A 27,827-nucleotide genomic window follows, 5' to 3' on the forward strand; every position below is an offset into this window, starting at 1 on the left:
CGCAGGTGACCTGCCAGTGACCTCAGGTGCATTTTTGGTCAGGATTTTACCTGCATAAAATCCTGACCAAAGCCTGAAGCAAACCTGACCGTGGACACATACCCTAAGTGGAAACCGTGAGGGCCCAGTCTATGGCCGACACTGGCGATGAACACACTTCTTGGCCTATTCCTGTTCTCCTTTTCATCAGTCAGTGGAATCTGCAATCCTGCATCCATCTTTATTGCATAACAGACGCACAGCAGCATCATGTAGAATCCATTAATCTAAACTTTGGTCTGTTGTGTGTAACGCTATTTTTCACAACATATAGGATTGTATCTGGGGACTGTGGTAAAATCTGTAGTGGACTTATTTTATTTATTTTATTTTATTTATCTACTATATGGGCGTGTAGGTCATAGGAAGCTGAATATAATCATACCTTGATATCTGTGATCTGATGTCTTATTCTAGAGAGATCCACATTTTTCTTATATGTAAATGAGCTGTCCAGGACAATGGGCCAGACATGGATCTCCCTGAGAATCTGCCTCCAGAGCTTATGGAAAATAACAGGAGGCGTTACCAGTGTGAGACATGTAATAACTGACAGTCTGCTCTCCTGACCTACCTCTACTGATCTGCCCATCTGTCACTAATTTTAAAGAAAATGCAGTAATTAAGCTAAGTTGTTTTTCATTTTTTGATTGTAGATTTTTTTTCTCTTGACTGTCTATGTATAACAGGACATACCTTGTCGCTGACCTTCTGTTAATAACATTTAGAGATAAGCTTACAGTAGCTACATGGACTATAGAAGGCAATAGATGGACTCATTGACTTGTATAGGAGAGCTTTCCGGGCATCGAAATTTGATTTAAATATTAGGTTGTTTTCTGTGGACACATTCCCTTTAACCCTTGCATGCTGTGGCCAATTTTCGTTTTGTTTTTTCCTCCCCTTATTCTAAGAGCCATAACTTTTTTATTTTTTTCTTCCACATAGTCCGTACGTGGGCTTGTTTTTTTGTGGGATGAGTTGTACTTTTGAATGACGACATTCATTTTATCATGTGAGGAACTGGAAAGAGGGAAAATTGCAAAAAATGTGCAATTCCACAATTGTGTTTTTTTTTTTTTGTGTATTTATCATGTTCACTATATGCTAAACTGGCCTGGCAAGATCGTTCTCCAGGTCAATATGAGTACGCAGAAGCCAAACATGTATAGTTTTTTTTTCCTTATTTCAGTGAAGGTATTAATTCAGAATGTTTTCAGTTTTTGAGATGTTTGGCTGTATGGGAGCTTATTTTACTGATACTATTTTGGGGTACCATACATGTGATGTATTGACTTCCTCTTATTTCATTTTATTGCAATGTGTTCAGTGGCTGAAACGTAATTATTATTATTATTATTCATTTTTATAGCGCCATTTATTCCATGGCGCTTTACATGTGAAATACGGGGCAAATATAGACAAATACATTAAACATGAGCAAAAAAAAACAAGGCACACGGGTACATAAGGAGGGAGGACCCTGCCCGCGAGGGCTCACAATCTGCAGGTCTGGCCGTTTTGATTCATTTTCTTCTTGTGCCACTTACCAATCGGATTAATTTATTTTATATTTTGATAGATCAGACTTTGACGAATGCAGCAATATGAAATGTATATATATTTTTTTCTGTTTGTTTTTAATGAGGTAAAAAGAGGGTGATTTGAACTTTTGCATGTTTTTATTTTTTTTTAGTTTCAAAAGCTTTTTTATTATTTTTCTAACTTTAACAGCAAACAAACATAGCTTTTTGTCTTCCCTTATCCCTACCCACGTTTTCTATTTCCCTTTATTTTATATTTACATTTTTTTTTCTTTTTTACTTTTAACTGTATTTGTCAGTCCCCTTAGGCCGGTTTCACACGTCAGTGGCTCCGGTACGTGAGGTGACAGTTTCCTCACGTACCGGAGACACTGACACACGTAGACCCATAAAAATCAATGCATCTGTTCAGATGTCATTGATTTTTTGCGGACCGTGTCTCCGTGTGCCAAACACGGAGACATGTCAGTGTTCGTGGGAGCGCACGTATTACACGGACCCAATAGAGTCAATGGGTCCGTGTAAAACACGGACCTCACACGGACGTTCTCCGTCTGGGGTCCGTGTGCGTGCAGGAGACAGCGCTACAGTAAGCGCTGTCCCCCCCACATGGTGCTGAAGCCGCGATTCATATCTTCCCTGCAGCAGCGTTTGCTGCAGAGAAAATATGAATAATAGTGTTTAAAATAAAGATCTATGTGTCCGCCGCCCCCCCACCCCCTGTGCGCCCCCCCCCCCCGCTGTCCTGAAAATACTCACCCGCTCCCACGTTGGCTGTCACTCCTTCCTCTCTGCCCCGCGCCTCCTACTGTATGCGGTCACGTGGGGCCGCTCATTTACAATCATGAATAGTCGGCTCCGCCCCTATGGGAGGTGGAGCCACATATTCATGACTGTAAATGATCGGCCCCACGTGACCGCATACACTAGAAGCCGCGGCCAGACCAGGAAGCAGTGAGGGAGGCGGGTACGTATTTTCAGAACAGCAGGGGGGGGCGCACAGGGGGTGGGAGGGCGGCGGACACATAGATCTTTATTTTAAACACTGTTATTCATATTTTCTCTGCAGCAAACGCTGCTGCAGGGAACATATGAATCGCGGCTTCAGCACGATGCAGGGTACCACACGCGTGGGTACCACACGCTCCGTGTGGTACCCACTCGCCATACGGGTGGCACACGTGTGCCGCACGTATGGCCTACGTGAGTTCCCAGGCACACGGACACGGATAACTCCGGTACCGATTTATTCCGGTACCGGAATTATCTGGACGTGTGGGACAGCCCTTAGAGGAACTGAACCTGCGACCATCTGATCACTTGTGCTATTGACAGCAGTGTATCAGCACTGTTATGTATAGTGGAAATCACAATCTCCCATTAATGTCAGCTAAATGCTGGCTTTCACAGGAGAATCGTGATGACAAGCATGGAGGTCTTCAGCAGACCCTCGTATGTTATGGCCACCCGTCATCGCCCCACAATCATGTTGTCATGATCGTGTCCTACTGGCACTTGTTAATTGTTGCTCTAGGAGATTTACAGTGGCATTTAACTGGTTAATATCCACGGGTTGAACTCTAATCCACGCACAGCTGTAAGAGACAGATGATGGCTGATTAAATCAGCCATCATCTGACTGGAAAGATGTGAGCACCAAAGTCAGGGACACGACATATGATGTAAATGTACGGTACATGGTGTGAAGAGGATAAGGTCCCCTCTGCATTGTCACAAGTGCTTCTCAGACTACCCAGTTCACACTATGATATTGTTGTCTGACCCCTGAACAGTGTGTTTTGGGTATTCTAAGAAGTTCTTGGTCATTCTGTGATGAGAGGGAACCCCAAAATGACTCTTTCGCTCAAAGGCGAACACGGCTTAATCTTCCTCCATACGCACTGTCCCATCACCTATATATATTTGTCCCTGGACCCCTGGCTCGATTTCAGTGGCCCACAGTGAATTTGAGGAATTTGTCTGCAAGATGAAAATTGGCTGAGTGCTACTTTAGTTTTTTTTTTTTTTTTTCCTGCAGGCATTAAAGTCTACTGGTCTGCGCACTTCTGATCCAAGGCTGAAAGAATGCATGGACATGTTGAGACTTACCCTACAAACGTCATCAGATGGAGTAATGCTGGACAAAGAACTCTTCAAAAAGTAAATGTCTAAATTTTACTTGACAAACATACCATGGCGATGTTCTCCGTGAAAAAGGAAAATTTTACTGTTCTAGTAAAGTGAATGAGACTTCCGAAATCCGTCCATCAGCCGCTGTTGCTCGGCCACAGCTTTCCCTCTGTTAGACTGAACTGTCAGTACTGAAGTCACTGATTGGCTGCAGTGGTTATGTGACTCACTAGTGTTACGTGAAAGCTGGGAATAACAGCACTGACATTGCAGGAATAGCTCCTGTCCAGGAGACGAGTATGAGTTCATTTTTTATAATTATGTGGGGCACTTAAAGGGGTGTTCAGTACTGGACACTATCTTTAATGAACAAATAGAACTCCACGATGGCTCCATATGTGAAAAGTGAGTTACTTTGTGTACAGTATTGATCAAAATCGTACCAGCGCATCCAATAGTGACATGGATAAAATGAGCAACAGAATTTAAAACCTTGCAAAATTTTTCAGATATATTCAGAATTGAGAGTCCTCAGTGGTTGATACCTTTCAATGGCTAACTGAAAAGATGGTAACAAATTGTAAGCTTTCGAGACTACATACGTCTCTTCATCAGGCAAAGACTAAAACAAATTCTGAAGAATCACATATTTATGCATAACATAGTATAGAAGAAAAAAAAAAAAAAAAAGGGGAGAGGGGAAAAAAACCATGGATAAGCCAGGTGACATGAAGCAGAATTACCATGGGTGATAAACAGTTACGTCCATAAATATTGGACCAGTTCTTAGATAAGGATTGTTTTATTGTCCTGTGATTAGGGTCTGGTTCTGTTGTGATGACCCCACATGGTGTACCGCATCCAATACATTCTATTCTGGAGGTTTCTGTTGCTGAGGCTAGCGTCTCTGCTGCAGATAATTGGCATGCTGCGGCTCGTAAACCCACGCCGTGGGTGAGTTTACAGTGTGAATGGAATCTCTATAAATCCATCCACTGTGCTTGTGTCCAACCTGCTGCTATTCCTGATTGTGGACACGTGCCTTTAAAAATGAGCCCCCCAATATTATTTATTTTTTATCGAGAGGCACTAGTTGTATATTTAGGACTCAGAAGTACAGTTGGGGTTATATGTAGCAGAAAAGTCAATGTGCTAAAGTACCGTATATACTCGAGTATAAGCCGACCCGAGTATAAGCCAACCCTCCTAATTTTGCCACAAAAAACTGGGAAAACTTAATGACTCGAGTATAAGCCTAGGTTGGGAAATGCAGCAGCTACCGGTAAATGTCAAAAGTAAAAATAGATACCAATAAAAGTAAAATGAATTGAGACATCAGTAGGTTAAGTGTTTTTGAATATCCATATTGAATCAGGAGCCCCATATAATGCTCCATAAAGTTTTTGATGGCCCCATAAGATGCTCCATATTAAAATATGCCCCATATAATCCTGCATAAAGGTTAATAATGGCCCCATAAGATGCTCCATACAGACATTTGCCCCATATAATGCTCCACAAACATTAATTATGGCACCATAAGATGCTCCATAAAGATATTTGCCCCATATAGTTCTGCACAAACGTTATGGCCCCATAAGATACTCCATACAGACACTGGCCCCATATAGTGCTGCGCAAACGTTATGGCCCCATACAGACACTTAACCCCATATAGTGCTGTACAAACGTTATGGCCCCATACAGACACTTAACCCCATATAGTGCTGCACAAATGTTATGGCCCCACAAGATGCTCCATACAGACACTTGCCCCATATAGTACTGCACAAACGTTATGGCCCCATATGATGCTCCATACAGACACTTGCCCCATATAGTGCTGCACAAACGTTATGGCCCCATATGATGCTCCATACAGACACTGGCCCCATTTGCTGTTGCTGCGATAAAAAAATCCGTTGCTCAGGCAGAGGGCGCACACTAACCACGTCACCGCGCCCTCTGACCTGAGCGTCACTGCAGAAGACGCTGAAGACGGAGCGGCGCCCAGAACAAGGATCAGGTGACTATCGCGCAGCGCTCCCCTCCCCGTTATACTCACCTGCTCCTAGCGCGCTGCTTCCCCGGCTCCGGCAGCTTCTTGCTGTACCCTATGGGAGGTGGAGCCGCATATTCATTACTGTAATGAGCGGTACCATGTGACCGCTCAGTACAGGAAGAAACTGCTGGCGCTGGAAGCCAGGGACCTGCAGGGACCGTGCCAGGAGCAGGTGAGTATAATTAGACAGCCCCCGCTCCCCCTCCCCTGCCGATCCCTGGGTATGACTCGAGTATAAGCCAAGAGGGGGACTTTCAGCCTCAAAAAATGGGCGGAAAATCTCGGCTTATACTCTAGTATATACGGTACTTTTATAACTTGTATTCTATAGGGTCAAAATTGGAACATTTGATTTTCTCAGAGTTTGCTGCTTCAAAAATTCTAGATCTTTTAGTCAGATGTTTCTATGGTTACTAGGGGCATAGCTTAGGGTTCAGCTCCGAGGGGGAAAAAAACATCAGAATGGACCACTAACCGTTAACCCTGATTATAACTGGAACACAGATATTGCCGCCATATAGTGACCATATACAGTGCCTTGCAAAAATATTCGGCCCCCTGGAACTTTTCAACCTTTTCCCACATATCATGCTTCAAACATAAAGATACAAAATGTAAATTTTTGGTGAAGAATCAACAACAAATGGAACACAATTGTGAAGTTGAACGAAATTTATTGTTTATTTTAAATATTTGTGGAAATTCCAAAACTGAAAAGTGGGGCATGCAATATTATTCGGCCCCTTTAACTTATTACGTTGTTGCGCCACCTTTTGCTTCGATTACAGCTGCAAGTCGCTTGGGGTATGTCTCTATCAGTCTTGTACATCGAGAGACTGAAATTCTTACCCATTCTTCCTTGGCAAACAGCTCGAGCTCAGTGAGGTTTGTGAACCATTTATTTAAAAAAAAAATTTAATTGCTTGGATCTAAATTTTAATCAAGTAAAAATCATTATTTTATTAATAAAAAAAGATTAACCCCTTCCCGACCCATGACGCCACGTAGGCGTCATGAAAACCCGTGCCAATCCGACCCATGACGCCTATGTGGCATCATGGAATGATCGCGTCCCTGCAGATCGGGTGAAAGGGTTAACTCCTATTTCACCCGATCTGCAGGGAGAGGGGGAGTGGTACTTCAGCTCAGGGGGGGTGGCTTCACCCCCCCGTGGCTACGATCGCTCTGATTGGCTGTTGAAAGTGAAACTGCCAATCAGAGCGATTTGTAATATTTCACCTAAAAAAATGGTGAAATATTACAATCCAGCCATGGCCGATGCTGCAATATCATCGGCCATGGCTGGAAACACTAAGGTGACCCCCCCACACCCCACCGATCGCCCCCCCAGTGCACCGTTATAAGGACCGGTCCCCTCTGTCCGCCTGCCGGCTCCCCCGTCCTGCTGTCCGCTCTCCCGTCCTCCTGCCCGCTCCCCCCTGCTCCTATGTCACCCCCCCGTGCTCCGACGCCCCCCCCGTGCCCCGATCTCCCCCCCCTTATACTTACCGAGGCTCCCGGTCCCCGTCCGCCTCCATCATGGGCGCCGCCATCTTCCAAAATGGCGGGCGCATGCTCAGTGCGCCCGCCGGCCGGCAGATTCATAGAGGTACATTTTGATCGCTGTGGTAGGTTCTATCACAGCGATCAAAATAAAAAAATAATAAATAAACCCCCCCCCTTTATCACCCCCATAGGTAGGGACAATAATAAAATAAAGAAAATATATTTTTTTCTTTTTCCACTAGGGTTAGGGTTAGAACTAGGGTTAGAACTAGGGGTAGGGTTAGGGGTAGGGTTAGGGTTACGGGTAGGGTTAGGGGTAGGGTTATGGCATGTGCACACAGAGCAGATCGGCCGCGGATCCGCAGCGAACGGCAGCGGATCCGCAGCGGATCGGCAGCGGATCGGCAGCGGATCGGCAGCGGATCGGCAGCGGATCTGCAGCGGATCCGCCGCGGATCCGCAGCGGATCGGCAGCGGATCTGCAGCGGATTGGCAGCGGATCCGCAGCGGATCGGCAGCGGATTGGCAGCGGATCCGCAGCGGATTGGCAGCGGATCCGCAGCGGATCGGCAGCGGATTGGCAGCGGATCCGCAGCGGATTGGCCGCGGATCCGCAGCGGATTGGCAGCGGATCCGCAGCGGATCCGCAGCGGATCGGCAGCGGATTGGCAGCGGATTGGCAGCGGATCCGCAGCGGATTGGCAGCGGATTGGCAGCGGATCCGCAGCGGATTGGCCGCTGCGAATTCGAAGCAGTTTTCCATCAGGTTTACAGTACCATGTACACCTAAGGAAAACCAAATCCGCTGTGCCCATGGTGCAGAAAATTCCGTGCAGAAACGCTGCGTTGTATTTTCCGCAGCATGTCAATTCTTTGTGCGGATTCCGCAGCGTTTTACACCTGTTCCTCAATAGGAATCCGCAGGTGAAATCTGCACAAAAAAACACTGGAAATCTGCTGTAAATCCGCAGGTAAAACGCAGTGCCTTTTACCTGCAGATTTTTCAAAAATCATGCGGAAAAATCTCACACGAATCCGCAACGTGGGCACATAGCCTTAGGGTTAGGGTTGGAATTAGAGTTAGGGTTGGAATTAGGGCTAGGGTTTGAAATAGGGTTAAGATTAGGCTTGTGGTTAGGGTTACGGATAGGGTTAGGGGTGTGTTGGGGTTACAGTTGTGGTTAGGGTTGGGATTAGGGTTACGGTTGGGATTAGGGTTAGGATTAGGGTTGGAATTAGGGTTACGGGTGTGTTGCGGTTAGGGTTGTGGTTAGGGGTGTGTTGGGGTTAAGGTTGTGATTAGGGTTATGGCTACAGTTGGGATTAGGATTAGGGGTGTGTTGGGGTTAGTGTTGAAGTTAGAATTGAGGGGTTTCCACTGTTTAGGCACATCAGGGGTCTCCAAACGCAACATGGCGCCACCATTGATTCCAGCCAATCTTGCGTTCAAAAAGTCAAATGGTGCTCCCGCCCTTCCAAGCCCCGAAGTGCGCCCAAACAGTGGTTTACCCCCACATTTGGGGTACCAGCGTACTCAGGACAAACTGGGCAACAACTGTTGGGGTCTAATTTCTCCTGTTACCCTTGCAAAAATAAAAAATTACTTGCTAAAACATAATTTTTGAGGAAAGAACAATTATTTTTTATTTTCACGGCTCTGCGTTATAAACTTCTGTGAAGCACTTGGGGGTTGAAAGTGCTCACCACACATCTAGATAAGTTCCTTCGGGGGTCTAGTTTCCAAAATGGGGTCACTTGTGGGGTGTTTCTACTGTTTAGGCACATCAGGGGCTCTGCAAATGCAATGTGATGCCCGCAGACCATTCCATCAAAGTCTGCATTTCAAATGTCACTACTTCCCTTCCGAGCCCTGACGTGCGCCCAAACAGTGGTTTACCCCCACATATGGGGTATCAGCGTACTCACAACAAACTGGGCAACAAACATTGGGGTCCAAATTCTCCTGTTACCCTTGTGAAAATAAAAAATTGCTTGCTAAAACATCTTTTTTGAGGAAAGAAAAATGATTTTTTATTTTCACGGCTCTGCGTTGTAAACTTCTGTGAAGCACTTGGGGGTTGAACGTGCTCACCACACATCTAGATAAGTTCCTTGGGGGGTCTAGTTTCCAAAATGGGGTCACTTGTGGGGGGTTTCTACTGTTTAGGCATATCAGGGGCTCTGCAAACGCAACCTGACGCCCGCAGAGCATTCCATCAAAGTCTGCATTTCAAAACGTCACTACTTCCCTTCCGAACCCCGACGTGTGCCAAAACAGTGGTTTACCCCCACATATGGGGTATCAGCGTACTCAGGAGAAACTGGACAACAACTTTTGGGGTCCAATTTCTCCTGTTACTCTTGCAAAAATAAAAAAATTCTGAGCTAAAAAAATATTTTTGAGGAAAGGAAACACATTTTTTATTTTCACGGCTCTGCGTTATAAACTTCTGTGAAGCACTTGGGGGTTCAAAGTGCTCACTACACATCTAGATAAGTTCCCTTGGGGGTCTAGTTTCCAAAATGGAGTCAATTGTGGGGAGTTCCTACTGTTTAGGCACATCAGGGGCTCTGCAAACGCAACCTGACGCCCGCAGAGCATTCCATCAAAGTCTGCATTTCAAAACGTCACTACTTCCCTTCCGAACCCCGACGTGTGCCAAAACAGTGGTTTACCCCCACATATGGGGTATCAGCGTACTCAGGAGAAACTGGACAACAACTTTTGGGGTCCAATTTCTCCTGTTACCCTTGGGAAAATAAAAAATTGTGGGCTAAAAAATCATTTTTGAGAAAAGAAAAATTATTTTTTATTTTCATGGCTCTGCGTTATAAACTTCTGTGAAGCACTTGGGGGTTCAAAGTGCTCACCACACATCTAGATTAGTTCCTTGGGAGGTCTAGTTTCCAAAATGGGGTCACTTGTGCGGGAGCTCCAATGTTTAGGCACACAGGGGCTCTCCAAACGCGACATGGTGTCCGCTAATGATTGGAGCTAATTTTCCATTCAAAAAGCCAAATGGCGTGCCTTCCCTTCCGAGCCCTGCCGTGCGCCCAAACAGTGGTTTACCCCCACATATGGGGTATCATCGTACTCAGAACAAACTGGACAACAACATTTGGGGTCCAATTTCTCCTATTACCCTTGGGAAAATAAAAAATTCTGGGCTAAAAATCATTTTTGAGGAAAGAAAAATTATTTTTTTATTTTCACGGCTCTGCGTTATAAACTTCTGTGAAGCACCTGGGGGTTATAAGTGCTCACTATGCATCTAGATAAGTTTCTTGGGGGGTCTAGTTTCCAAAATGGGGTCACTTGTAGGGGAGCTCCAATGTTTAGGCACACAGGGGCTCTCCAAACGCGACATGGTGTCCGCTAACGATTGGAGCTAATTTTCCATTCAAAAAGTCAAATGGCACGCCTCCCCTTCCGAGCCTTGCCGTGCACCCAAACAGTGGTTTACCCCCACATATGAGGTATCGGCATACTCAGGAGAAATTGCCCAACAAATTTTAGGATCCATTTTATCCTGTTGCCCATGTGAAAATGAAAGAATTGAGGCTAAAAGAAATTTTGTGTGAAAAAAAAGTACTTTTTCATTTTTGCGGATCAATTTGTGAAGCACCTGGGGGTTTAAAGTGCTCACTATGCCTCTGGATGAGTTCCTTGGGGGGTCTAGTTTCCAAAATGGGGTCACTTGTGGAGGAGCTCCAATGTTTAGGCACACAGGGGCTTTCCAAACGCGACATGGTGTCCGCTAACGATGGAGATAATTTTCCATTCAAAAAGTCAAATGGCGCTCCTTCCCTTCCGAGCCTTACCATGTGCCCAAACAGTGGTTTACCCCCACATGTGAGGTATTGGTGTACTCAGGAGAAATTGCCCAACAAAATTTAGGATCCATTTTATCCTGTTGCCCATGTGAAAATGAAAAAATTGAGGCTAAAATAATTTTTTTGTGAAAAAAAAAGTACTTTTTCATTTTTACGGATCAATTTGTGAAGCACCTGGGGGTTTAAAGTGCTCACTATGCTTCTAGATAAGTTCCTTGGGGGGTCTAGTTTCCAAAATGTGGTCACTTGTGGGGGAGCTCCAATGTTTAGGCACACGGGGGCTCTCCAAACGCGACATGGTGTCCGCTAAAGATTGGAGCCAATTTTTCATTCAAAAAGTCAAATGGCGCTCCTTCCCTTCCGAGCCCTGCCGTGCGCCCAAACAGTGGTTTACCCCCACATATGAGGTATCAGCGTACTCAGGACAAATTGGACAACAACGTCCCTGGTCCAGTTTCTCCTTTTACCCTTGGGAAAATAAAAAAATTGTTGCTAAAAGATCATTTTTGTGACTAAAAAGTTAAATGTTCATTTTTTACTTCCATGTTGCTTCTGCTGCTGTGAAACACCTGAAGGGTTAATAAACTTCTTGAATGTGGTTTTGAGCACCTTGAGGGGTGCAGTTTTTAGAATGGTGTCACTTTTGGGTATTTTCAGCCATATAGAACCCTCAAAATGACTTCAAATGTGAGGTGGTCCCTAAAAAAAATGGTTTTGTAAATTTTGTTGTAAAAATGAGAAATCACTGGTCAAATTTTAACCCTTATAACTTCCTAGCAAAAAAAAAAAATGTTTCCAAAATTGTGCTGATGTAAAGTAGACATGTGGGTAATGTTATTTATTAACTATTTTGTGTCACATAACTCTCTGGTTTAACAGAATAAAAATTCAAAATGTGAAAATTGCGAAATTTTCAATTTTTTTGCCAAATTTCCGTTTTTTTCACAAATAAACTCAAAAATTATCGACCTAAATTTACCACTAACATGAAGCCCAATATGTCACGAAAAAACAATCTCAGAATCGCTAGGATCCGTTGAAGCGTTCCTGAGTTATTACCTCATAAAGGGACACTGGTCAGAATTGCAAAAAACGGCAAGGTCATTAAGGCCAAAATAGGCTGGGTCATGAAGGGGTTAATATATATATAATTTTTTCTTTTCTTTTTTTTCTTTCCTTAAAACATTAGTCTGGCTTTTTATTCCTATTTAATGATGAATTAGTATAATAGGAAAAGAAGAGATTGCTCGTCATCTGCCAAAGCTCAGTGGCCGTGTGGGAAGGACCATGTGTTCCACACCTGCAGGATTGCGCACACCCTCAGGATCACATCGCAGGAGGAGCACACAGCGCTTCTCCAAATGACACAGGGCTATTATCAGCCCCCCCGCACAGAGACAAATGATATAGCGGCCAGTGCAAGCCACATAACAAAGTTTTATAAATCCCCCCTTCAGCAGCATTTTTCCACCACCTGGAGATTGCAACTCATGTCTTTAGAACAATGGAATGATTGGTTGTCTAAAGTTATTTCAGAGAGGAATGTTAACAAACTTAACAAGAATATATAGATCTTAAAAATACCAGAGTAATTATTTATAAAATTATACTGGGGTCCAGGGGCAGTCCGGAAAGAGAAGAGGAGTTGATGCTCTGTAAAACTACTGTTTTTCAGAGTAGAGATAGTGGGGGAAAAAAAAGGGTGGTTTAGTGATTTCCCTCACCCGCTCTGCGGGAATGAAGTTATATTTATAATTATGTTGTATCAGGGAAAAAAAGAACACCTAACAAGGGGTACCATTACCTAGCAGGCGTCACTCATTCAAACCGCAGCCCCGACAATTTAATCCTCTTACTGTATAGCGCTTAAAAATTTCTAAATTTAAAAAGCTTATTGGACATAAAGGAGTAGAATAAATATATTTAGATATTTTAAAATGCATGAAATATTTTCCTTATGAAACATGGAAAAAATCTTTTGCAACAACTAACCCATCATGTATTCCTGGAGGAATTCTTAAAAAAACTCCCATAGAAAAAAATATATATTAAAGACACCCATACTTGTAAAAATTAATAGAAAGTATCAATAAATACATATATCCACCTCTATTAATAAAGAGGAGTCTTGAAGATGACGCTTGAGGTTAAAAACCTGTATTAGCATGGTTCTATCAATGTATTGTTCCAAATTTGAAGTTAATGAGTTTATTCCTTTAATAAAAAATGTCTTTTGAGTCAGTTTTCTCACAAAGGTTTGTAAGTCCAAAGATCAAATTCTTTGGAATTATTAGTTGGGCACAGAGCCGGTCCGATCATATAGGCGAACTAGGCGGCCGCCTAGGGCGCCGAACCTAAGGGGGCGCCAGAGAAAAAATAGAAAAAATTATAAAAATCTTTTCAAAAGGCAAAAGGTGTATGGAGCGGAGCTGAATGTGTATGAGGTGTATGGAGCGGAGCCGTGTGTGTATGAAGTGTACGGAGCGGAGCCGTGTGTATGAGGTGTAAGGAGCGGAGTCGTGTGTGTATGAGGTGTATGGAGCGGAGCTAAATGTGTACGAGGTGTACGGAGCGGAGCCGCTTGTGTATGAGGTGTATGGAGCGGAGCGCGTGTGTAGGAGTAGCTATGTGTGCCCATTATATGGTACGAAGTATCATGTACGGCCAATATACAGTATGGAGCATCATGTGTGGTCATTATACAGTATGGAGCATCATGTGTGGCCATTATACAGTATGGAGCACTGTGTGGCCATATTTTTTTGTTTATAATTATTCTTTATGAAACAGTGTGATCAGCAGTGCTAAATGGCTGTGGTTGGGACGTGGATATGGGTGTGGCTAGTTATGATTGGGTGTGGTCAGAGGTGTGGCCTAAAATTTGCCGCGGCGCAATTTACGCGCCGCAAACTTTGTCCCTCTTTCCCATCTTCAAAAGTTGGGAGGTATGTTAAAAGTAGTAGGGGCGCAACAAAATGGTTTCGCCTAGGGTGCCGTAATCTCTCGGACCAGCCCTGGTTGGGCAGAAGGATAAACCTTTACACAATAATGAACTTTCATCTTCCATTAAAGCATGATCAGAAAAAAGGGAACAGTGCCAGTGTTGGACATATTAGAGTTGTCAACCAAACAGGTGTTGTTAGGTTGAGATGAAATTAACATACTTGGTGTAGTGTCGTGGATTGAAAGATCTAACAATGACATAGGGATAGAGTCTGAAAAATGTGTAGGGGAATTATTTTTATCAAATTGGGAGGGCTTATTAATCATATCTTGTCGGGAGAATTTTTGTCTTTTTATTCTTTTCTTCATTAAGTTTATTAATTTGCAGTCTAATATTTTCTAGCTTCGGATAAAGTCTGGGAGTGATTTAAAATATCTTCCTTAGTAGTCCTTGGGGATGCTTTGGGAGTACTCATATTGATATCAATTGTTTATTTAATGACAGAATTTTTATCCATAATTTTTTCATTAGTTACTTCACTATTAGGAGTAATTTCTTTGGCATTCCTTCCCTGCCTGTCAGATCCTGATTAGTGATTAGCGAATATACTCGTTACTCGAGATTTCCCGAGCATGCTCGGGTGACCTCAGAGTATTTTTTAGTGCTCGGAGTTTTAGTTTTTAGCACCGCAGCTGAATAATTTACATCTGTTAGCCAGCATAAGTACATGTGGGGGTGGCCTGGTTGCTAGGGAATCCCACATGTACTTATGCTGGCTAACAGATGTAAATCATTCAGCTGCGGCGCTAAAAACTAAAACTCCGAGCACTATAAAATACTTGGAGGACACCAAAAAATAGATTATATATATATATACATATATATGTGTGTGTGTGTGTATATATATATATATATATATATATATATATATATATATATATATATATATATATATACATACACACACACAGTACACACCAGAAATTTAGACACACCTTCTCATTTAAAGATTTTTCTGTATTTTCATGACTATGAAAATTGTACATTCACACTGAAGGCATCAAAACTATGAATTAACACATGTGGAATTATATACTTAACAAAAAAGTGTGAAACAACTGAAAATATGTCTTATATTCTAGGTTCTTCAGAGTAGCCACCTTTTGCTTTGATGACTGCTTTGCACACTCTTGGCATTCTCTTGATGAGCTTCAAGAGGTAGTCACCGGGAATGGTCTTCCAACAATCTTGATGGAGTTCCCAGAGATGCTTAGCACTTGTTGGCACTTTTGCCTTCACTCTGCGGTCCAGCTCACCCCAAACCTTGTCGATTGGGTTCAGGTCTGGTGACTGGAGACCAGGTCATCTGGCGTAGCACCCCATCACTCTCCTTCTTTGTCAAATAGCTGTTACACAGCCTGGAGGTGTGTTTGGGGTCATTGTCCTGTTGAAAAATAAATGGTGGTCCAACTAAACGCAAACTGGATGGAATAGCATGCTGCTGCAAGATGCTGTGGTAGCCATGCTGGTTCAGTATGCCTTCAATTTTGAATAAATCCCCAACAGTGTCACCAGGAAAGCACCCACACCATCACACCTCCTCCTCCATGCTTCACGGTGGGAACAAGGCATGTAGAGTCCATCCGTTCACCTTTTCTGCGTTGCACAAAGACACGGTGGTTGGAACCAAAGATCTCAAATTTGGACTCATCAGACCAAAGTACAGGTTTCCACTGGTCTAATGTCCATTTCTTGTGTTCTTTAGCCCAAACAAGTCTCTTCTGCTTGTTGCCTGTCCTTAGCAGGGGTTTCCTAGCAGCTATTTTACCATGAAGGCCTGCTGCACAAAGTCTCCTCTTAGGGTATGTGCACACGTCTGGATTTCTTGCAGAAATTTCCTGAAGAAAACCGGAAATTTTCTGCAAGAAATCCGCATTTTTTTTGCGTTTTTTTTTTGCGTTTTTTTTAGCATTCTGCAAGCGTAATTAGCTTGCAGAATGCTAAAGTTTTCCAAGCGATCTGTAGCATCGCTTGAAGAACTGACTGACAAGTTGGTCACACTTTTCAAACATACTGTTTGACAAGTGTGACCAACTTTTTACTATAGATGCTGCTTATGCAGCATCTATAGTAAAAGATAGAATGTTTAAAAATAATAAAAAAAATAAAAAAATGATTATACTCACCCTCTGCAGACAGCCAATCTCCTCAGCGGCGTCCGTTCCTATAGATGCCGGTGTGGTTCAGGACCTTCGATGACGTCGCGGCTTGTGATTGGTCGCGTGAGTCACATGAACGATCACGCGACCAATCACAAGACAGCGACGTCATCACAGGTCCTGAACCACACCATCTATAGGAACAGAAGAGAGAGCATGCACCGGAGAGGCGGGAACACTTCGGGGGCCATCAGAGGGTGAGTATATCACAATTTTTTATTTTAATTCTTTTTTTTTTACCAATTATATGGTGCCCAGTCCGTGGAGGAGAGTCTCCTCTCCTCCACCCTGGGTACCAACCGCACTTAATCTGCTTACTTCCCGCATGGTGGGCATAGCCCCGTGCGGGAAGTAAGCAGATCAATGCACTCCTAGGTGTGCGGAATCCCCGCAATTCCGCATTTTTAATGAACATGTTGCTTTTTTTCCGGGATGCGATTTTTTCACGGAAAAAAATGCAACATTTGCACAAAAAAATGCGGAATACCCTGTAAATAATAGGAGGCATATGTAAGCTTTTTTTTCGCGTTTTTATAGCGAAAAAACGCGAAAAAAAGTGAAAAATCCTGAACGTGTGCACATGACCTTAAGGGCTCATTTCCGCTTGCGAGGAAAACGCAAAAAAGATGTGCCTTTTCTGGGGTGGCTGGGAGCAGATGTTTTTAGCCAGGGGGGGCCAATAACCATGGACCCTCTCTAGGTTATTAACCCCTTCACCCCCAAGGGTGTTTTGCACGTTAATGACTGGGCCAATTTTTAAAATTTCTAACCACTGTCCCTTTATGAGGTTATAACTCTGGAACGCTTCAACGGATCCTGGTGATTCTGACATTGTTTTCTCGTGACATATTGAACTTCATGATAGTGGTAAAATTTCTTTGATATTACCTGCGTTTATTTGTGAAAAAAACGGAAGTTTGGCTAAAATTTTGAAAATTTCGCAATTTTCCAACTTTGAATGTTTATGCAATTAAATCACAGAGATATGTCACACAAAATACTTAATAAGTAACATTTCCCACATGTCTACTTTACATCAGCACAATTTTGGAACCAAATTTTTTTTTGTTAGGGAGTTATAAGGGTTAAAAGTTGACCAGCAATTTTTCATTTTTACACCACCATTTTTTTTAGGGACCACATCTCATTTGAAGTCATTTTGAGGGGTCTATATGATAGAAAATACCCAAGTGTGACACCATTCTAAAAACTGCACCCCTCAAGGTGCTCAAAACCACATTCAAGAAGTTTATTAACCCTTCAGGTGTTTCACAGGAATTTTTGGAATGTTTAAATAAAACTGAACATTTAACTTTTTTTCTCACTAAATTTACTTCAGCTCTAATTTGTTTTATTTTACCAAGGGTAACAGGAGAAAATGGACCCCAAAAGATGTTGTACAATTTGTCCTGAGTACGCCGATACCCCATATGTGGGGGTAAACCACTGTTTGGGCGCATGACAGAGCTTGGAAGCGTAGGAGCGCCATTTGACTTTTCAATGCAAAATTGACTGGAATTGAGATGGGATGCCATGTTGCGTTTGGAGAGCCCCTGATGTGCCTAAACATTGAAACCCCCCACAATTGACACTATTTTGGAAAGTAGACCCCCTAAGGAACTTATCTAGAGGTGTGGTGTGCACAAGTGCTTCACAGAAGTTTATAATGCAGAGCCAAAAAAATAAAACAAAAACTTTTTTCCCACAAAAATTATATTTTAGCTCCCAGTTTTGTATTTTCCCGAGGGTAACAGGAGAAATTGGACCCCAAAAGTTGTTCTCCAATGTGTTCCGAGTACGCTGATACCCCATATGTTGGGGTGCACGGGAGAGCTCGGAAGGGAAGGAGCACTGTTTTACTTTTTCAACTTAGAATTGGCTGGAATTGAGATCAGACGCCATGTCGCGTTTGGAGAGCCCCTGATGTGCCTAAACAGTGGAAACCCCCCAATTATAACTGAAACCCTAATCCAAGCACACCCGTAACCCTAATCACAATGGTAACCCTAACCACACCTCTAACCCAGACACACCCCTAACCCTAATCCCAACCCTATTCCCAACCGTAAATGTAATCCAAACCCTAACCCTAACTTTAGCCCCAACCCTAACTTTAGCCCCAACCCTAACTGTAGCCTTAACCCTAGCCCTAACCCTAGCCCTAACCCTAGCCCTAGCCTTAACCCTAACCCTAATCGGAAAATTTTTTAATTTTTCCCTAACTAAGCGGGTGATGAAGGGGGGTTTGATTTACTTTTATAGCGGGTTTATTAGCTGATTTTTATGATTGGCACCCGTCACACACTGAAAGACGCTTTTTATTGCAAAAAATATTTTTTGCGTTACCACATTTTGAGAGCTATAATTTTTCCATATTTGAGTCCACAGAGTCATGTGAGATCTTGTTTTTTGCGGGACGAGTTGACGTTTTTATTGGTAACATGTTCGGGCACGGGAGATTTTTTGATCGCTTTTTATTCCGATTTTTGTGAGGCAGAATGACCAAAAACCAGCTATTCATGAATTTCTTTTGGGGGAGGCGTTTATACCGTTCTGCGTTTGGTAAAATGGATAAAGCAGTTTTATTCTTCGGGTCAGTACGATTACAGCGATACCTCATTTATATAATTTTTTTAATGTTTTGGCGCTTTTATACGATAAAAACTATTTTATAGAAAAAATAATTATTTTGGCATCGCTTTATTCTGAGGACTATAACTTTTTTATTTTTTCGCTGATGATGCTGTATGGTGGCTCGTTTTTTGCGGGACAAGAAGACGTTTTCAGCGGTACCATGGTTATTTATATCTGTCTTTTTGATCACGTGTTATTCCACTTTTTGTTTGGCGGTATGAGAATAAAGCGTTGTTTTTTGCCTCGTTTTTTTTTTTTTTTACGGTGTTCACTGAAGGGGTTAACTAGTGATATACTTTTATAGGTGGGGTCGTTACGGACGCGGCGATACTAAATATGTGTACTTTTATTGTTTGATTTTTTTTATTTAGATAAAGAAATGTATTTATGGGAATAATATATATATTTTTTCTTTATTTAGGATTTTTTTTTCTTTTTTTTTTTTAGACATGTGGAAATTTGTTTTTTTACTTTGTCCCAGGGGGGGACATCACAGATCGCTGATCTGACAGTTTGCACAGCACTCTGTCAGATCACCGATCTGAGTTCCAGTGCTGCAGGCTTACCAGAGCCTGGTCTGCACCCGGAAGTAATCCCTGCAGGACCCGGATGCAGCCCTGCGGCCATTTTGTATCTGGGGCCTGCAGGGATAGGAGGTAAGAGACCCTCGCAGAAACGCGATCACATTGCGTTGCTCCGGGGGTCTCAGGGAAGCCCGCAGGGAGTCCCCTCCCTGCGCGATGCTTCCCTGTTCTGCCGGCACACCGCGATCATGCTTGATCGCGGTGTGCCATGGGTTAATGTGCCGGGGGCGGTCCGAGACCGCTCCTGGCACATAGTGACGGATGTCAGCTGCGATAGGCAGCTGACACCCGGCCTCGTTCGGCCACGCTCCCCCCGTGAGCGCGGCCGATCGCGCTGGACGTACTATTCCGTCCTTGGGAATTAGGGCCCACCCCACATGGACGGAATAGTACGTCCAATGGCAGAAGGGGGTTAATATCTGCCCTCAGTCACTGGCTTTCCCACTCTGGCGGAAAAAATTGCGCGGGAGCACACGCCAATTTTTTCCGCGATTTAACCCTTTCATTTAATAGCTAGAGCCCCCAAATTTGACACACAGACACTTCTTACATTAGTGAAGAGGAATATGTAATAAAAGAAGGGATATGAGATGGTTTACTGTATGTATGTCTCATATCCTGTCGGGTTTGTGAAGGAGATAGCAAAAGCCGGCAATTGAATTAGCGTCTTTTATGCTATCTAGCGCTGCATTAAATATAAATATAAAATATATATAGGTGTCTCACTGATATATATATATATATATATATATATATATATATATATATATATATATATATATATATACCTATTTTATGTGTATATATCTACTCTATTCGAACCTGTCAGTGTGATTTTACTGTACACAGCACTGATTTGCCGGCTTTTCAAAGGACACCGGTGCGTAAAAATCGGACAGCAATACGGATGTCATACGGATGTTGCGATAAAAAAAATCGCATGACACTCGCATGATTTACTTCCATTATTTCGGTCCGTAAATTGGATCGTTTATCCTCTCGCAAGTGGAAATGAGCCCTTACAGTTGTTGTAGAGATGTGTCTGCTGCTAGAACTCTGTGTGGCAATGACCTGGTCTCTAATCTGAGCTGCTGTTAACCTGGGATTTCTGAGGCTGGTGACTCGGATAAACTTATCCTCAGAAGCAGAGGTGACTCTTGGTCTTCCTTTCCTGGGGCGGTCCTCATGTGAGCCAGTTTCTTTGTAGCGCTTGATGGCTTTTGTCACTGCACCTGGGAAACTTTCAAAGTTTTCCCAATTTTTCGGACTGACTGACCTTCATTTTGTAAAGTAATGATGGCCACTCGTTTTTCTTTACTTAGCTGCTTTTTTCTTGCCATAATACAAATTCTAACAGTCTATTCAGTAGGACTATCAGCTGTGTATCCACCAGACTTCTGCACAACACAACTGATGGTCCCAACCCCATTAATAAGGCAAGAAATCCCACTTATTAAACCTGACAGGGCACACCTGTGAAGTGAAAACCATTCCCCATGACTACCTCTTGAAGCTCATCAAGAGAATGCCAAGAGTGTGCAAAGCAGTCATCAAAGCAAAAGGTGTCTACCTTGAAGAACCTAGAATATAAGACATATTTTCAGTTGTTTCACACTTTTTTGTTAAGTATATAATTCCACATGTGTTAATTCATAGTTTTGATGCCTTCAGTGTATGTGAATGTACAATTTTCACTGTCATGAAAATACAGAAAAACTTTTAAATGAGAAGGTGTGTCCAAACTTTTGGTCTGTACTGTATATATATGTGTGTGTGTGTGTGTGTGTGTGTGTGTGTGTGTGTGTGTATATATATATATATATATATATATATATATATTGTAAGAGTCATGTAGGCCTGGTAGTCGGGGGCAGGTATATCTCGCCCAGGTATTTGTCCTATGTGAATTAGGCCGCTCAGTATCTTCAGGATACCGAGGGGTTAATAACTGCAGGAATAAAGGCTGACCAGCTGGAGGTTTCAGGTGTCATCCTGGGGCACACAGAACGCCTGTCTGTGTGAGACAATGTGAGTAAGAGCTGTGCTCATGATCTGTGTTATGTTTGCTGGGTGGGAGTAGCCCCCCCAGTTGTTAGATAGGAACGTATCTGTATAGTTAGCGCCGGACAGGCAAGGATTTCTTTTTATGATTTGTTTTCTGTATTTGCTTTCACTTTAATAAACCTGACCTGAGGTCAGTCTACTTGGAAACCTGCTGTCGCCTCAGAGTTTAATGCACAAACCACGTGACCTTTGACCCCAGCAAAGGCGATCCCGGAGTGTTTGGTTACATTGTGGTGGAGAACGCGGGCACTCCGTGGCATAGGCGACAGTATGGAAGACGTGGTGAAAGCCCTAGTACAGTCCACTGCCGTACAGCAGGAAGCTAACCGCTTGATGGCCGCACAGCTGAGGGAGTTACTGGACGTGACGACTGCAGACCGCCAGCTTCTCCAACAGGTGGCGCAGCGCTTGGTGAGCATGCCTGAGGCTAACCCGGAAGCAGAGTCCAGGAGAATCCATGTGAGTCGGTACTGGCAAAAGCTGACCGCAGAAGATGACGTCGAGGCGTACCTGACAACGTTTGAGCGGACAGCGTTGAGAGAAAAGTGGCCGAAGGAACGATGGGCCGATCTAATTGCTCCGTTTCTCTCCGGTGAGGCCCAAAAAGCTTACCATGACTTGGACTCGGAAGTCGCTCAGGACTTTGAGAAACTGAAAACTGAGATCCTGGCCCGGCTCGGTGTGACGATGGCTGTCCGTGCACAGAGGGTGCACCAGTGGACCTATCAGCAAGATAAACCGGCGCGGTCTCAGATGTTCGACCTGATCTACTTAACAAAGAAATGGCTGCAACCCGAGGAACTGACAACACCCGAAATAATTCAGCGGATTGTCCTGGACAAGTATCTGAGAGCGCTACCTCCAGCGCTGAAAAGGTGGGTAAGCCAAGGAAATCCCACGACAGCGGATCAACTTGTGGACTTGGTGGAGCGTTATTCCGTGGCGGAAGGACTTCCTGATGATACCGCTACTACCCGAACTGTACCTCCTCCTCGTGGAACCGGTAAGACTGTTCCAGGGACTGCGGGGGAAGGAAAATTGCCAAAAACTGTGGGGGAGGAACACGGGACTGCTCGCACCCCGAGATCAAGGGTGTCGGACTCTGGTTTCAATAGGGGGCCTGTTAGGTGTTTCCGTTGCCATGAGAAGGGCCATGTTTCTGCGAACTGTCCTGTTACCACTGAACCCATGCAGTGCGACGTTACGGACTCTAAAAAACGCATGTCTTTGGTTACACAGCTACTAAGTGTGAATGCGGGTCAAAATGATACAGCGAAGCATCTGCGTGAATTGTCTGTAGATGGGAAAAATGTTGTGGCATTGCTAGACTCTGGAAGTGTGGTGACTCTGGTGAAAGCCAGTCTGGTGGCACTTCCATCTGGTCCGTCTGATAAATTTTCTGTAACGTGTGTACATGGTGACACCTGCTCATATCCTACAGCGGTCATATGTATCTCCACTCCCTATGGGTCTGTGCAACACAAAGTGGGACTCGTTCCCGCACTGTTACATGATATAATCCTGGGCAGGGATTTTCCTCATTTCTGGCAGTTGTGGGAGAATCAGTTGCTCCTTCACGGTAGCTGTAACCGTGAATCTTCCCCCATGCCATCTGGAGGTCCCGAGTTCCTAGACGAGACCCCACAGGAAGATGTTGCTGGGGAGGTTATTGAATCTAACCTTCAGTTCCCCTTCTCAGTTATGGCGGGGGAAACTGAGGAAACTGAGGAAACTCAGTGAGAGGCGGAGGCAGACAGTCATCCAGCACCCTGCCTACCCGATTTGGGAGTTCAGTTGGATGACTTCCACAGCGAACAAATGAAAGATCCTACCCTGACTCAGGCTAGGAAAAATGTAAAAGTGATAGATAGCGTACCCGTGGAACCTGACACTAGGCTAGCGTACCCGTACATGGTTCTTGAGAATGGTTTACTCTACCAGGTAGAGAAAAAAGGGGAAGACACTGTGCAACAGTTAGTGGTACCCAAACCTTATCGGCGGAAGGTACTGGACCTGGCCCACGGACATATAATGGGGGGACACCTGGGGGTACAAAAAACCATAGAAAGGATATTGCATTGTTTTGTGTGGCCCGGAATACACAATGATGTGCGTAACTATTGTGAGTCCTGTCCAGAGTGCCAAATCTCGGCACCTAAACCTCGGTTCCGTAGCCCTTTGGTACCCCTGCCTGTTATTGGGGTCCCGTTTGAGAGAATTGGGATGGATTTGGTTGGGCCCCTTCCCCGGTCCGCACGTGGGCATCAACATATCCTCGTCATCATGGACTATGCCACTCGTTATCCCGAAGCCATCCCTTTGCGTAACACGGCTACCAAAACGATCGCCAAAGAGTTGGTACACGTGTTTAGTCGGGTGGGAATTCCAAAACAGATACTCACCGACCAGGGGACTCCCTTTATGTCAAGGGTGATGAAGGAGCTCTGCAGGCTCTTACAAATAGACCAGTTGCGTACGTCTGTCTATCACCCTCAAACAGATGGTCTGGTTGAGCGGTTCAATAAAACCTTAAAACAGATGCTCCGGAAGGCGATAGACAAAGATGGGAAGAACTGGGATTGCTTGTTACCCTATTTGCTGTTTGCCATTAGGGAAGTTCCCCAGTCTTCCACAGGATTCTCGCCTTTCGAGCTATTATATGCCCGTCGTCCCCGTGGACTGTTGGACGTCGCAAAAGAAACCTGGGAAGGTCAAGTCACTCCCTTTAAAACGGTAATAGACCATGTAACGCAAATACAGGACCGGATTGCTGCTGTCATGCCCCTTGTTAGGGAACATATGTTACAGGCCCAGGGAGCCCAGAGGCAAAGTTATGATAGAGGCGCCAAGGTCCGTACGTTTGCACCCGGGGATAGGGTGTTGGTCCTAATCCCTACGGTGGATAGTAAATTCCTGGCAAAATGGCAGGGCCCCTTTGAGGTCATGGAACGAGTTGGAGAAGTGAACTATAAAGTGCACCAGCCTGGTAAGAGAAAACCAGAGCAGATTTATCATGTGAATCTGATAAAACCCTGGAAAGACCGCGCTGCCCTAACAGCGGATCTGCCCCGTCCGGTTTGCTCACCTACCATACCGGAGGTGCAGATTGCCGAGACTCTATCTGAACGACAAAAATCTGAGGTTAAGCAGTTTTTGTTACAGAACCAACAGTTTTTCTCGGAAAAACCTGGCCAGACTAGGCTAGTGAAACATGAGATTGTCACAGAGCCTGGTGTCACAGTTCATGTGAAGCCATACCGGATTCCGGAAGCACGCCGTGAAGCCGTCTCCCGGGAGGTGAAGGCCCTGTTGGACTTAGGAGTCATTGAAGAGTCGCACAGCGCCTGGTCCAGTCCAATTGTGTTGATACCTAAGCCGGATGGCTCTATACGGTTTTGCAATGACTTTCGGAAACTGAATGCGGTTTCTAAATTTGATGCCTACCCTATGCCCCGGGTCGATGAGTTGATCGATCGGCTGGGTAAAGCCCGATATATTACGACCCTGGATCTAACAAAGGGGTACTGGCAGATCCCTCTGGCCGAGGCGGCCAGAGAGAAGACGGCATTTGCTACACCGGAAGGGCTGTTCCAGTATATCTACATGCCGTTTGGACTTCACGGAGCACCAGCAACGTTCCAGAGATTGATGGATCGAGTCTTGAGGCCCCACAGGCAGTACGCCTCTGCCTACCTAGACGACATCATAATTTACAGCGTGGACTGGGAAACTCACCTCCGGAAGGTACAGGCAGTGATTGATGACCTGAGAGATGCAGGCTTAACGGCGAATCCCAAGAAATGTCACATCGGCCTTGAAGAAGCCCGATACTTGGGCTATGTGATTGGCAGAGGAGTGGTTAAACCCCAGATCGACAAAATACAGGCAATTCAGGGCTGGCCGCAACCAGTGAACAAGAAACAAGTTCAAGCTTTCCTGGGCATTGCCGGCTATTATCGCCGGTTCATACCCAACTTTGCGGCCATGGCTACCCCCTTGACGGATCTTACCAAAGGGAGGGATTCCGTCATGGTAAAATGGACCTCAGCGGCTGAAGAGGCCTTCCACAGCCTGAAACGGGCTTTGTGCTCTCAGCCCGTACTAGTGACTCCTGATTTCAGCAGCGAGTTTGTGGTGCAAACGGATGCTTCTGATACTGGTGTTGGAGCTGTACTTTCCCAGGTCAGGGACGGAGTCGAACACCCGGTCCTCTACCTCAGTCGGAAACTGAATGTGCATGAGCAGAGGTATGCCGTGGTTGAAAAAGAGTGCCTAGCCATCAAATGGGGTCTCGACTCCCTCAAATATTACCTGGCAGGTAGGAAGTTTAGGCTGGTCACGGACCATGCCCCTCTCAAATGGATGCACCTCCACAAGGACCATAATAGTCGGGTAACCCGGTGGTTCCTTGCCCTGCAGGCTTACTCGTTCACGGTGGAGCACCGCCCCGGGGTACAGATGGGGAATGCTGATGCCCTGTCCCGAGTGCACTGTTTCAGGAGTGTCTTTGCTCGACCGGAGTGGTCTGAGCAGGGGGGGGAGGATATGTAAGAGTCATGTAGGCCTGGTAGTCGGGGGCAGGTATATCTCGCCCAGGTATTTGTCCTATGTGAATTAGGCCGCTCAGTATCTTCAGGATACCGAGGGGTTAATAACTGCAGGAATAAAGGCTGACCAGCTGGAGGTTTCAGGTGTCAGCCTGGGGCACACAGAACGCCTGTCTGTGTGAGACAATGTGAGTAAGAGCTGTGCTCATGATCTGTGTTATGTTTGCTGGGTGGGAGTAGCCCCCCCAGTTGTTAGATAGGAACGTATCTGTATAGTTAGCGCCGGACAGGCAAGGATTTCTTTTTATGATTTGTTTTCTGTATTTGCTTTCACTTTAATAAACCTGACCTGAGGTCAGTCTACTTGGAAACCTGCTGTCGCCTCAGAGTTTAATGCACAAACCACGTGACCTTTGACCCCAGCAAAGGCGATCCCGGAGTGTTTGGTTACAATATATATATATATATATATATATATATATATATATTCATATACATACACGCACGCACGCACACACACACACACACACACACACACACACACATATATATATATATATATATATATATATATATATATATATATATATATATATATATATACACAGTACAGACCAAAAGTATATACAGTAGATTTTTACCGATAAATACATTTATGTAAATGAATAAAAACAATAAAACTACACATATTAGGTATTGCCACGACCTTAAGACCCGCTCTATAAAAGTGTCTCACTAGTTAACCCCTTCAGTGAACACCGTACAAAAAATAAATGAGACACAAGCAATGCTTTATCATCATACAGCCGAACAAAAGGTGCAATAAATATGGTACCGCTGAAAACGTTATCTTGTCCCACAAAAAAACAATCCACCATCAGTAGAAACATAAAAAAGTTACAGCTCTCAGAATAAAGCTATGCAAAAGTAATTATTTTTTCTATAAAATAGTTTTTAATGTGTAAAAGCGCCAAAACATAAAAAAAGATATAAATGAGGTATCGCTGTAATCGTACTGACATGAAGAAGAATAAAGCAGTCTTGCCAATTTTACCACATGTGGAACGGTATATAAAAAAAAAAAAAAAAAAAAAAGCAATTCCTGAATTGCTGGTTTTTGTTCATTCTGTCTTCCAAATATCGAAATAGAAAGTGATAAAAAAGTAATGTGTCTGAAAATAGAAACATCAGCTCGTCCCGCAAAAAACAAGCCCTCACAACACTCTGTTGGTTGAAATTTGAAAAAACTTCTAAACTCTCAAAATATGGTGATGCAAAAACTAGTTTTTGCAATAAAAAGCCTCTTTTAGTGTGTGACAGCAGCCAAACATGAAAACCCGATATAAATCTGGTATCGCTGTAATCGCACCGAAGAATAAAGTCACGTAATCACTTACACCGTACTAGGAATGGCTTAAAAAATAAATAAAACCAATTCTACACATTCTGTTGATTTGTTCTTCCTGCCTCTCAAAGATCACAGTAAGGCTCGGCGCACATTTATCCGGTGCTCTGTGCTGAGTGCTTACAGCAGGGTTTCCATGTAAATCTCTGAAATACGTGATTCAGACAGAACCTCTGGATGAACATTCCCTATAATGAGGCAGATGGAGGCACTCTGGACGCCATACCACCTGTGATCCGGGGGAGTCCATCTTTTTAGGATTGCATAAAAGTGCCGTCTGCCACAGTTTTGTGCTCTTCTGAAAAGGAAACCGTG

At 44.1% G+C, this 27,827-nt stretch overlaps 1 protein-coding gene across 5 annotated transcripts in view; it reads left to right on the forward strand.

Moving 5' to 3' along the window:
- GLS (glutaminase) overlaps nucleotides 1–27,827 on the forward strand; it is a 746,320-nt gene that overhangs the window by 111,187 nt on the left and 607,306 nt on the right. For all 5 annotated transcript variants that reach the window (XR_013218256.1, XM_077275591.1, XM_077275592.1 and 2 more), the window contains exon 3: nucleotides 3,622–3,743. Coding sequence is in view for 4 of the 5 variants with exons in the window: in XM_077275591.1 (XP_077131706.1) it covers nucleotides 3,622–3,743 (122 nt within the window). In the remaining variant the exon portion in view is untranslated. The remainder of the gene's footprint in view (nucleotides 1–3,621; nucleotides 3,744–27,827) is intronic.

The sequence above is a fragment of the Ranitomeya variabilis genome, chromosome 7 (assembly GCF_051348905.1).
Source record: "Ranitomeya variabilis isolate aRanVar5 chromosome 7, aRanVar5.hap1, whole genome shotgun sequence".
In the NCBI taxonomy this organism is placed as follows: Eukaryota; Metazoa; Chordata; class Amphibia; order Anura; family Dendrobatidae; genus Ranitomeya; species Ranitomeya variabilis.